At 40.3% G+C, this 12,606-nt stretch overlaps 1 protein-coding gene across 4 annotated transcripts in view; it reads right to left on the bottom strand.

The window, feature by feature from the left end:
- ENPP1 (ectonucleotide pyrophosphatase/phosphodiesterase 1) overlaps positions 1-12,606 on the bottom strand; it is a 61,657-nt gene that overhangs the window by 32,059 nt on the left and 16,992 nt on the right. For all 4 annotated transcript variants that reach the window (XM_074862529.1, XM_074862532.1, XM_074862531.1 and 1 more), the window contains 5 exons: positions 11,351-11,423; positions 9,552-9,668; positions 5,993-6,118; positions 5,768-5,828; positions 689-786 (listed from right to left, as the gene is read on the bottom strand). In XM_074862529.1, coding sequence (XP_074718630.1) covers positions 689-786; positions 5,768-5,828; positions 5,993-6,118; positions 9,552-9,668; positions 11,351-11,423 — 475 coding nt within the window. The remainder of the gene's footprint in view (positions 1-688; positions 787-5,767; positions 5,829-5,992; positions 6,119-9,551; positions 9,669-11,350; positions 11,424-12,606) is intronic.

Raw genomic sequence — 12,606 nt, 5'->3', positions numbered from 1 at the left:
GTATTTTTACTGATTTATTTTTAGTTAAACTGAAGCCAGCCACCCCAGGTAGTAATTTATGAATGACAAGAAGATTGGCATATTTTTCAGACAAGAAACGCCATCAGTGCTTTACAGACCACAACCAAAATAGAGACAGGAAAAGTAACTAGAGTTACTTAGACACTATAAAAGCTAGGGGAAAAAAAAAAAAATGTACTTATGAGGCTCTCATTTTTTTCTGAAAGTATTTGTTAAATTAAGATTTTCTCAGGTTCAGCACATTTCTACCAGCCCTTCTGTATCATCTGTTCCTAAACTCTTTATCTTCTTTTTCAAATATAATCAAATGCTTTCCACCTTGCTTTCCATTTTCAAAAGCCATTCTACCTAAATACAAGACAACAGGCAATACACAGTAAAAGAGGTCTGCTTTTATTTTGAAGAAATAAAGTGAGCTCACAGCAAAAAGCATCCAGTTCCTAAATATAGCAAGGGCTACTTAATAGTTTTTAAGGTTTCACTGAAAATCTAAAGTGCCCTTTCCTCATGCCCTCCCACACCTCAAGTTCTCTGTGCACAGCTGTTTAGGGCAACAACTTCAATTTCCATGGAAGAAGAATGAGGATTCTAAAGAGTAAACATAGCTGCATCTATGGATTTTTCAGATAAGACAGCATGATACTGCTTAGACAAAGAAACTACTCACGTAATTTGCTAATAACAGGTAGAAGTCCACCCCAAGTCTGCAAATATTCTGCTCTGAAGCCATCCAATGAAAACAGTAACACCGGAGACTTGGTAAATCTGAACAAACAGAAAGTAAAGTATTACAAGACAGACTCTGAGAAATAATTTCCTAACACTTATTTCAGGAAAGTTTCCCCCAAATCGTGGAGATGTTCATTATGGTACAACAAGTCAGGCAAAGAAAGTCAGTCTTCCTAAGCAGGAAGGTTTGCAGGCTGGCACAGTGCTGAGCAGACCAGCACCTGGTTCCTCTGCTCACAGGCTGGCGTAGCAGGGCGACCCTGCCCGAAGAGGCCGAGGACCACGGCAGGGCATGCTCAGGGAAATCATGACAAGGCCTGATTTCGCAAACATCCATTTAATAAGGAACAAACCAAGATGCTCATGTAACCTGTCTGGTGGGTTTGGTACTCCTTATCTTGAAATCAGTCCCACTGGAGCAACACTCATCCCCTCCACAACTCGCCTCCCACCCTGACTGAGGTAAGAGCAGGGAAAGAGAAAAGGTAGTATGAAGCCATGGCTCTCCTTTATACACTTTGCTCCTGAACAACTTGTAATCTAGCTGAAAAAGAAGGAATTTATCTTTTTACATAAACAGCGCACAAAACTGTAAGTAAGTCTAATGTACAGGATATGTTAAATCAACAACTATAACACACATTTTTCCTTTCACCTTATAAAGATTATTGAACTAAGAAGAACTTGGTTACTGTACCAGAAGTACTGCCAATCTCCAAACTGAAAAACGTGGCCCTATGATTGGAACACTGTAACTCTATTTCTGTCTGGAACTTGACAGATAAATTCAGAAACAGATTTCACTGGAACTAGCAAAAATAAATTCTCCCCTTCCAGTCTCCACAGGACTTATGTTTTCCAGCCTTGACTTGTTCCCAGCTTCAGCCCTGTTCAAACAACTTTCCTCCACTGTAAGTACTTAAAACACTGCATCACAGATGGGAATAGTCATCAGTAACTTCTTCCTTGAAGAAAAAATATCCTATGTTTGACCTATAGTTATGAGGACATGTGAGACTGAAAACAGATCACTGCAGTGCAGCAACAATCACTGAAAATACAGATTTGTATAAAAGAATTTAGTATATTTTACATGCCAAATGCAAGTCCATTTTTCCTTTTTATGTTTACAAATTGTAAACCAAAAATATTTTTTTAAAACTTTGTTGCACTTTAGGTTCCAAAAATAAAAGACAGAAGACAAATATTATTTATAAAGCGTTAACAATTTCTTTAGTGAGGTACCCCACAAAAAAATCCAAACAGTCATTTACAAGTGAAACATTTATAAGCCTTATTTCAGTCAAACAAACGTGACCACATTAAACTGAAGATTAATCAGGCAACCAAAACATGTCTATCCTAAGAAAACTTTAATTAACAATTTGGACAACAGTTCAGCCAAAAGGATTTCATTAGTCAGAACCATTACACAGCCTACCCTACACCCCAGACAGAATAAAACATTGAGATGTATTTGAGAGATGTGTGTTTGTAGCCTGTTTTTTATTTATATGGTATATTTAATACCATCTTTTGAAAATCTTAGCAGGGGCAGTGAGTTGGGAACAAGAAATGAATGATCCTCAGACCAAGACTAAAGTCCTTTGGCAGAACAGAGTAGGGAAACTTCATGTACTACCTTTGTCCATATTACAAGTAATTTTGCACCACAGATTCTGATCTCTGCAATTTTCTCAAATACATTCTCGACTCCCCCCCCCCCCCCCCCCAATTGATTCCCTCCAATGCAGAGGTCTAAAAATCTTCACTGCAAAGTTTCCTGCAACAACACAACTTTGAGGCAAAGACCATTCAATATCACTTACCAACAAGTCTAACTTTAAAAAAAAGAAAACACCAAAACCAAACCAAATTTAAAACAACTCCTTAGAAAGGGACTTTACGCAACTGTTTCTGGTTTGGCATTTACAAGTAAACCAACTGTTAAGTACATGTTTTGGTTGTCTGCAAATCCAGCTACTGACCCCCTCGCACATGTAAAATTAAACTTGGCAAAACAGACCATTGCCACAACTAGGGAGATTGGCCATTTTACTTCTCGTATACTCTACACATGCTGAAGATCTTATAGTTAGTGATCTGCCCTCTGCTCAAGGAAGCAAAGCATGACAGACCATGTTAAACTGCACTCCCTTTGGAACAGCTCCAGTAAAATCCCTAAACTGACCTGCGCTTAGCTCTGATATATATCAGCAATTTCCATGGCTTTTTCCTGTCAGCAGTCAAGGTTACACTTGCTCCTTCAAAAATGTGCTACTATGAGCAAGCAAGCCTAAGAGGCTCAAGCTTTGGACCTGCCAGTGATTCATGCTGGCTGTGTCCAAACAGTACGACAAGGGTGTTTCACAGCTCTTGGATAAATACATATGCCACAGTCACATCCCGACTCCAAACTGAAGGAAATGCAGTGGTAATTATCCCCTCCTATAAAAACTGGCTTCTATGGAAACATAATGAAGGCAACACAGGCTTGCTGTGGTCTAGCAGGATCACCAGTCTGGATGATCAAGAGCCCAAAACTGTGGACCACACTGCCAAGCTGACCTGCTTCACCACAGGCAAGTTGGACCACAATTAAAAGAAAAAAATAGAAGAAACTGAAAAAAAAGAAAGTCCCACTGAAAGGTTAAACATACTACACAGAAAACTTCCTATCCCTCCCCTCCCCCTCTCACCCCCACTGCCTACATACAGCCATAAAGCATAGGAAGTAAAGCTTTTCCACTAAATGTACATAAAGCCTGAAGAGGAGGCATAGTAACAATCTTCAAATATACAGGAAAGATCTGCAAAGAGGAAAGGAATCAGCTTCTCTTCCAGCTCAATGAAGACAGAACAAATAGTAACAGGCTTAAAGTACAGCAAAAAATACTAAAACATCAGGAAAAGCATCTAGCTAAGTACTAGGATAAACTGCTTAAGTAGGTTTGAATTCTCAGAGTATTATTTCACTCCTAGAACAGTGGGAAGGACTAGATTGCTCTTGAAATCTTATAGCCCATTAACTTTATAATCCTATTAAATAACATCAAACCTAGTCTTGAAAAGACTTAGGTGTGTACTTAATTGTAAGCATTTGATCAGTCTCAATCAGTGGGATTTCTCAGATTAAGCACCTCATTGAACACTGCACTGTCTTTTGTTTACTTGGCACCACAAGAACAAACCCAGCTAAAACCAAGATAGAATAAAACCAGCAATTTGAACCCACAAAACATGCTGTATTAATATGCACAGAATCAGAATTGATATCCTGAGGCCTCAAAATGTGCATTGAGCTGAAGTCACCTGCACTCCTGACTACCCTAATAAAAGGAAGAAGTGGATTGTTTACAGAGTTGTTAGTTTTGGGAGAGGCTTGTGTGCTAATAGTCTGAGATGTGCCTTCAGTCAACACTATTTGATTCAACTTCGACCATACATCACTCTTTCCTGGGCTGGGTTTTACTGACTTCTAGTTTTGTCAGGATTAAAACAATTTTAACAGAGTAACTATGTATCCCTTTCATGTGCTGAACAGAAATAATAAACAAAAACCCTAAAAACAAGTTAACCAACAGGAGTTGCCCTACGGCATTTACACCGTTAACTTTGACTGTGGATCTGCACAAGCCTCTTCCTTGTTTATCCACCCCTTGGGAGTAACACGTCCTAATCTTGCATTAGATAAATCAGCACCCTAAAGTCAGTTCCCAGCACCCAGTCCTGAATGGCCCCAACCTCAGAACAGGAGACAATGACAACAGCTTCCAGAACCACCTGGCTATCACTCTCCTATGTGGGGGCTTATCAGGGACTTGGACTCCAAGCCAGACAGAAGCTCCACTTTATGTCTTGATGCAGGTTCTGAAGTGTCAGTGTTTGTTATTGCTCTGAATCAGAATGAAAAGTACTCATTTGGTATAAAAATATTCCAAAAAAGGAAATATATTTTGTTTGACAGTATTATAATTCCAATGACTAAATATAGCACAATTTAAATATCTTAACATAAGTAAAAAAAACCGACATAAGAACAAAGTATTTATACTTCACTAGAAATATCCCCAGCAGACCATAATTTCAAAATCATCAAAACGAGAACAATTTTGATTTCGTCACTTTTCAGACAAGAACATAACTGAATTAAACTCATCCCCACAACAACATCTACAAACTATTTTCCAGTGGAACACTTTTCAATCAAGAATGTTTAAGTCACTTCTATTAATAACTTACACATAAAATCATAATTTGCAGTCAACTTTAGCTTTAAAGTTAATTTGCAGATCCCACAGCAAAAACAGTACAAGAAATGCAGACTTTTTTCCTGGCTGGGATCCCTGCTGTACTATTGGAGCCCGACTGCTGATGCCATAGACTACATGAGTCATTCCTCACCCAGTGTATACATAACTTGCAGGAGTGGGCCCAGTGTGGAGCTGAGCCAGAGAATACAAAGATCCCATGGCATTTTACACCTTTTAAAAAAGTGGTTCAGACAGCTTGCAAATAATGCTGGCCACAGCTGGTCAAACTGGGACAGTGATCTGCCCACATTTTGCAGCTCTGGGGCTAGCACAGGCAAGGAATTGGAAAGGTCTTTAGAGGTGACCAGGGAGAGAGGCAGTCTCAGGAGCCTGACATTGCTGGATGAGTCCCCAAATATTTAGGACAGCAGGCATTGCAGCACATGTAGGACAATAATGAGGCTGGCACAAGGCAGAGCTGCCCAGAGCACACACATCTGTGAGAAACAGTGGGATTCAGGAACAGGCATGTCTTGCAAGTCAAGCAAGTGCTGCGACACAGGAGTGCTGCTGGGATGAAGCAACCTGATCTGTTAGTAAGCACTATCAAATGCTGGCTGAACAGGCAACCTTCTCTGTCTGGCAGCTGCTCTTACTGTGGATAAGGAAGGCAAGCAGGTCCCAGGAAGGCACAGTAGGGAAAATAATCTCAAAAATGAAATGCAAGCAAAGAGCAGAGCTATGCAAATATACAATATCCTCACCCTTTCGGACACTGAGGTTCAGTAATGTCCTCACACTCTTCTTCAACCCAGCTTGCCTCTCCTTAAAACAAATGAGTGCAATTTATTTTTTAAGACAGTACATTCTTGTTGATAAATGCAAGTTTTTTCATTTTACCGGATGTTTTTAAAGTGATGACCTTGCTCCTTTCAGACAAATATGGGTACATATAAGAGAGACTGTAGGAACTTGTTGAGGATATTTACCTTTACAAACAGCATGATAATTGACACAGCAATCTTTATTTTCCACACAGTCATCTGAACAGGAACAATGATATTCTGGTCGCCTCTTCTCTCCACACCTGAATTTATCGCAGGTCCATATATGGGCTAAAAAACAGATGAAAGAGAAGGACAGCACAATGATTAATACCTGTGGCAGTGCAGAATTAAGAAACTGAGTGTTAAGTTCTGTCTCAAATGTGTACTCACTGAAAAACAGTCCTGAGGCATCTCATGCATGCATAATACTGCAAGCTTTGGCACTTTGGGAAACAGAAACACCCATGGCTAAATAATCGAAGTGCATAGCCAGCTGAATACAATTGTGTAGCATATGGCTACAAATATCACAGATCAGAAGGAATCTTTTTTACAGGCCTCCTTAAATATGAAAATTTCTGTGGGTTTAATATGGTAAATGCAAACTATAAAGAAGCTCCCAAACAACTACTCCAGAGAAACCCCAAAACCTGAGTCTGAATTTGGAATGCCTAGAAAACACTGAGCAGCAGTAACTTACTCTGACTCACATTGAAGTCATAATGGATTTTATCAGTCACCATCAGGCAATCCAGCTTCTTTCTGCACCTCTTTGGCATAGGAATCACTCTGCCACTATTTGAGACTACATACGTAAGCTCACAGGAAGACCTACTGACTTCAGCTTCATTGCTGTTTTTAGTAGAGACTTTTTGTCCTGAATCATATTGATTTTTCTGAACAGAATATTCCAATACATCATATCATTTGAAGATTATAATTTTGATATCAGTTGTAAACACAAGTAGATCCTTCACAGTCAATGAGGATTACCAACTGAGTGAATACTTAAGTGAAGGTCTTAACAGAGTCATGGAAGCCAAATCTAAATATTTGAGTAGAGGAGAGTCAGTGATCTTCACACATGACTAGCAATTAGAAATCCGTAAAAGCATTCTCGGGACATTAATCTCACTTTCAGGAATAATGAACTTCAGTAACTCCACCAGTGTCAGTAGATCTTTACTTCTGTGAGAGATAGAAGAATCTATTATGGTTCTAGTTACATGATACTATTTGGAAATAAGAATTTGATTCTTCACTGATGCTAAGGTTAATTAATTAAAAAAAACCAACACCAAGCAATGAATTCTAATTCTTGTGTAAAGACAGGCTCTCCAGTTTGTTTTGAAAGAATTCTTGAAACTGAGGGAGAGTGATGCAATGAAACAAAGTGGAGAGTAAATCCCATGCAACTATTCACAGAATCATCTAGGTTGGAAAAGACCTTGAAGATCATCTAGTCCAACCATTAACCTAACACTGACAGTTCCCAACTACACCATATCCCTCAGCACTATGTCGACCAGACTCTTAAACACCCCCAGGGATAGGGACTCCACCACCTCCCTGGGCAGCCCATTCCAATGGCTAACAACCTGTTCTGTAAAGAAATGCTTCCCAATATCTAGTCTAAACCTTCCCTGGCGCAACTTGAGGCCATTACCTCTTGTCCTAGCGCTTGTTACTTGGTTAAAGAGACTCATCCCCATCTCCCTGCAACCTCTTTCAGGTAGTTGTAGAGGGCGATGAGGTCTCCCCTCAGCCTCCTCTTCTCCAGACTAAACAACCCCAGTTCCCTCAGCCGCTCCTCATAAGACCTGTGCTCCAGACCCTTCACCAGCTGCATTGCCCTTCTCTGGACATGCTCGAGTAATTCAATGTCGTTTTTGTAGTGAGGGGCCCAAAACTGAACACAGGAATCGAGGTGCGGCCTCACCAGTGCCAAGTACAGGGGTAAGATCACCTCCCTGTCCCTGCTGGCCACACTATTTCTGATGCAAGCCAGGATACCATTGGCCTTCTTGGCCACCTGGGCACACCGCTGGCTCATGTTCAGCCAGCTGTCAATCAACACCCCCAGGTCCCTCTCTGACTGGCAGCTCTCCAGCCACTCCTCCCCAAGCCTGTAGAGCTGCTGGGGGTTGTTGTGGCCCAAGTGCAGCACCTGGCATTTGGCCTTATTGAAACTCATACAGTTGGCCTTAGCCCATCGCTCCAGCCTGTCCAGATCTCTCTGCAGAGCCTCGAGCAGATCAACACTCCCACCCAACTTGGTGTCATCTTCAAACTTACTGAGGGTGCACTCGGTCCCCTCATCTAGATCATCAATAAAGATGTTCAACAGGAGCAGCCCCAAAACCGAGGCCTGGGGGACACCACTCATGACCAGTCACCAACTGGATTTAACTCCGTTCACCACAACTCTTTGTGCCCGGCCATCCAGCCCGTTTTTTACCCCGCGAAGCATGTGCCCATCCAAGCCACGAGCAGCCAGTTTTGCCAGGAGAATGCTTATTCTGTAAGCAAAAAGCTCTATGCAGTTTAGAGGACCTTTCAATAACAGTCAATTGAAGCAGGGATCTGAGCTCAGTTTAATAATTTGGTTTTAAAAGTCAACATTGGAATTTTTAATTTCAGGGTGAGACTACATTGATAGATTTTACAAATACAAGAGGACTTGTAAGAGTAAAGAGGAGTTTATTTTGAGAGGAGGCCATGTTTATTTTGGATTCTGAATGCATCGAAGTTACCAAACTTCATAAGGAGGAGTGAGAAGAAAAATAGTTAACTGAATAGAATGCTGCATGTGAAGCATTAAGGCAAAACTAAATCAGAGAAAACAGTCAAGTTCTGTCCTTATTATTACTACCTGCACTAACATCTTTCCCTGTAAAATTTCTCCATGATACCTTTGCCTACCTGACCTTTGCTTTCTAACAAATCATGAGATCTGCTTCTCACTTCGCAATCATTTTCCACCAGTGCAATCTGTTCTATCATCCTGCCTTGTCCCAACGGCCTGTACATGACCCTTGCTTCACACTGAAGCTGGGAAGTAACAAGGCAGAGGGCCCGAGTAGCTGGGTAAGGAAAGACGGCAGCTTTCACAGAGCTGCTCTGTCCTTCCCCTTTTTCATGCAGGTGATGACAGAAAGATACAATATGCAGAATGCATTCCTATTCCTGGATCGTCTGAGAATGTAGGAGTTGTCCCTGACAGCAGGGACAATGCAGGTCACTGTTCTCTCACCCCCAGACAGAGAACAAAAGGCTGACTGAGACCTCAAGTTGCAGTTGTTCCTTCTCTTTCCTAGGGGGAGGGCAGCAGCACAGTCTCTTGCAGCCTCTCTCCCCACAGGAGCTATGGAAAAGCCAGCCTGCTGGTTCTGTCAGCTCTTATGTAGTACAGCCGGGTGAAATACAAGCTTTGTTTGTGTACAACAGCAGCTGCACCAGAGCCCTGATGTTTCCACAGGAGTCCCCAGTACCGCCATAACCACTGCAACTCCACTCATGGTTGCAACGGAGGGAGCACAAAGAGGGGGAGACCACTGGCATCAGAACCACCCTGTTGTTCAGCAGCTCCCCTTTGCACTCACAGCCCATCTGAAAGAAGTTAGGGTCACAGCCACCTGACTATAACAGTACTCACATACACAGAGCTGTCCCACATTGCAGAATAAGAGAGTTTGCCCCCACAGCTTTTTTCCATTCTTACCTGGTTGTATACATGTTTCCTGGTAATCTAAGCAGCAGTTTCCAAGCTTGACACAATCTCTATCACAACGGCAACTTCCAAAGGTCCTTTCAAAGCAACGACCTTTGCAGGTTTTCACTGTAATATTGGATAGTGTTAGATGTCAGTGGCTGATCTCAAATCAGTCGGCATGCAGAAGAAATTAATAAGGTCAACGTGTACAATGACACAGTTGGTCATTTCACAACTTACAGGATGGTTGCAAAAACAATGACAGCCAAAGGAAAAGGAAAGTCTTGATCCAACTAAATGTTTATTTCCTCTTACTGAATAAAAATAATTTTTCATCATATGGAACAAAGGGTTCTGTTCTGTTTTAACAAGAACATGGTGTTTCATTATTGGCAGAAACAAGTAAAACAAAAGACTATGATTCTAGTTGTGACAGTCCCTGCCTTTCTGTATCACCAGAAGATACAAGTACAGTCATTCAGAATATGGAAGATGTCTATCAGAGGAAATCTGAACCTAGGTTTTCAGTAAGGGTGCCCTAAACAGTGAAATGCTTTTCCAGAGAACACTGATCTTCATTTTCATGTCTGACAATGTTCCACTTTCTATAAATAATTAAACATTAATTAAAATCTAGACTGAATTAAAATCTAGACTTGCATTGGCTATGCTCGCAACTTTCCCATGCTCATGCCCAGTTTGAATGACAGTCTTCATACAAGTCAGGGGAACTGAAGAGGCCCCAGTTCCACATCCCGCTGTACCACGGTTAAGGTACTATCTCAAGACACAGGAAGGGCTGTTCCAAACCAGACACAGGAGATACAAACTTGAGTGTACTGCTCACTGGTTTAATTTTTGTTCAGTTTTAATGTAAAAAAAGGCATATCATTCTTCCACTAGACTGGGTTGCCTGGGAAAAAAAAAGAAACTGGTGATGTGAAGCATTAACAACATTTAGGTAGTTGGTCAGTCTGCTTCATCCTGTGCAATCACCAGAAGGGAATGAGGTAAATCCTTCATTTGGCTCCTTTTCTTAAGAATCTTGAGGTGTGTGATAGTAGGAAAATGAGATAATAATAAGCCAATATTGCAAAGCTGTAATAAAATGAGAAAAAAACAGATTCTAGAGGGAAATTGATAAACCAAATTTTAGTTAAAAATCATTGTAGGACTGTTTGTTTAACAGATCAGCTTTGGGAGCAACTATCTAGAATAATTGCAAAGTGAAGCTTGATTTCTTAAAATATCTTTTGTAACATTCTACCTGAAGAAACTTCACCATTGAAAAAAACCACATATTTTTCAGGACAGAAAACAGCCAGAGGAATTCCACAAGGAATGTTTTCAGACTACAATTCTAACCAGTACAAAAATAACTTTTTTTTCCCCATAATTGACTGGAAAAGATGAAAAACAAATGTTCCAGGACAACATGAAATAGAAATTGTTGGTTTGTTGGTTTTGTTTTTTTTTTTTTTTTAATAGCGAACTGAGAAAAGCCAGCCATGTGACATCACCACAGTGACAGCTGGGATACATGGAAGCTGCCAGACCAGGCACTGAGTGCCAGGATCAGTTTACCTCTCAAGTGAGTACACACAAGTACTAAGTACACCTGAGGTTTATTTCCCGGTATTTTCATTTCCCTCTAACTGAAACTGCTTCAAGCAATGCATCCAATCCTCCTCCTGCAGGAAGAAAGGGTGGCATTCTGATAATATCAAAATTAATTTACAAAAAAGGAAAAAAAGGAAATAAAGAGGAATTGCTTTGAAATATTACTAAATAAAAGGCATATTAGTTACCATCTTTTGAACAGCTAGGCTTCAGGCCAAATATACATCCTAGGATTGTCGTTAACATGCAGACACAGAGTACCTGTGGGACAGGAAGAAAAAGAAAGTAACCTTAAGTGACCACTGAATGGTTTTGAAAGCCCTCATTTTCTCTATAATGCTATACAATTGTACTGAAATTGATAAACATGCAGATTGGGAGGCTGATTTCACTGCTTTCATGAGCAGTTTCACTCACACTAGTAGTTATGTTGTTTGCAATTAATTACTGGTGCATGACCATGAATATTCTCAAGACTGGGCCTGTATATTTCATTTCTTATCAAGTTATTTAATGTAGACATGATGATATATATCTCTCTCACGAACAAAAAATTAAGATGTTTATGGTTACACTTCTATCAGTTTTATAAAAAACGTTTGTTGTTCCCTTTCCTTCCTCCTAGGTTGTTCTAAGAAGGTGAAGTGACGTTTTGCCATTGACCACAGACTACAAACAGTAGTCATGGCTCTTAAGTGATACCTATAATTTTCTTAGGCAGAAAAAACCTTTTCCCGCTTCCTAGTATCCAGTTCATACTACATGTTGGTCCATACCATGGTAAGCAACTGTGGGATGTCATATTAGACTGACCAGTGTCTTACACTGACCAGAAGCTATGGCCATGTTTATTTTGGATTCTGAATGCATTGAAGTTACCAAACAAGAACCATATTGTCCTTGTCCAGCATTTTAGGGCAAGATCTAATGCCTACACAAATACAGGGAAAGATTCCTCTTGATCTCATTAAGTACTGGATTTGGTCCATAAACTCTTTAGGAAAAGTGTATATATTATCAATGCATATACAGTAACTAAAGAATCTGGGAAAGCCAGCAATGCACTTATGATGGCTATTCTATTCAAGTGTAGAATGTAACATGGTAGTTTGCCACAAGTCCTGAAAGAGAAGGCATTGTAATAGCTTTCTTATTTCAGAAGTATTTGGGGAGGTATGAGAGAATGTACATGTCACCTTTCCAGTCATTGTTTTCTGAGGAAAAATTGCTTTCAAACAATACTTCAGTAACTTTATTTACATGCCTACACAAAGTCTCTCCCTTTTTTCCTCCTCCACCATCAGCAAAAGCTGCTGAGCCAGTCTTTTGAGTATGCCTGAATCATGTTGTGATGTGGCAAAAATTCATCCCATTTTAAAATGCACCTAATTATTTCTCAAGCTTACCTTTTTAAAGACTGCAAGCACTTGAGCAAATAAAAGTT

This window comes from Strix uralensis, chromosome 3, assembly GCF_047716275.1.
Source record: "Strix uralensis isolate ZFMK-TIS-50842 chromosome 3, bStrUra1, whole genome shotgun sequence".
Taxonomy (NCBI): Eukaryota; Metazoa; Chordata; class Aves; order Strigiformes; family Strigidae; genus Strix; species Strix uralensis.
Note: the sequence above shows the minus strand (reverse complement) of the source record. Positions and strands in the feature narration are given on the sequence as shown.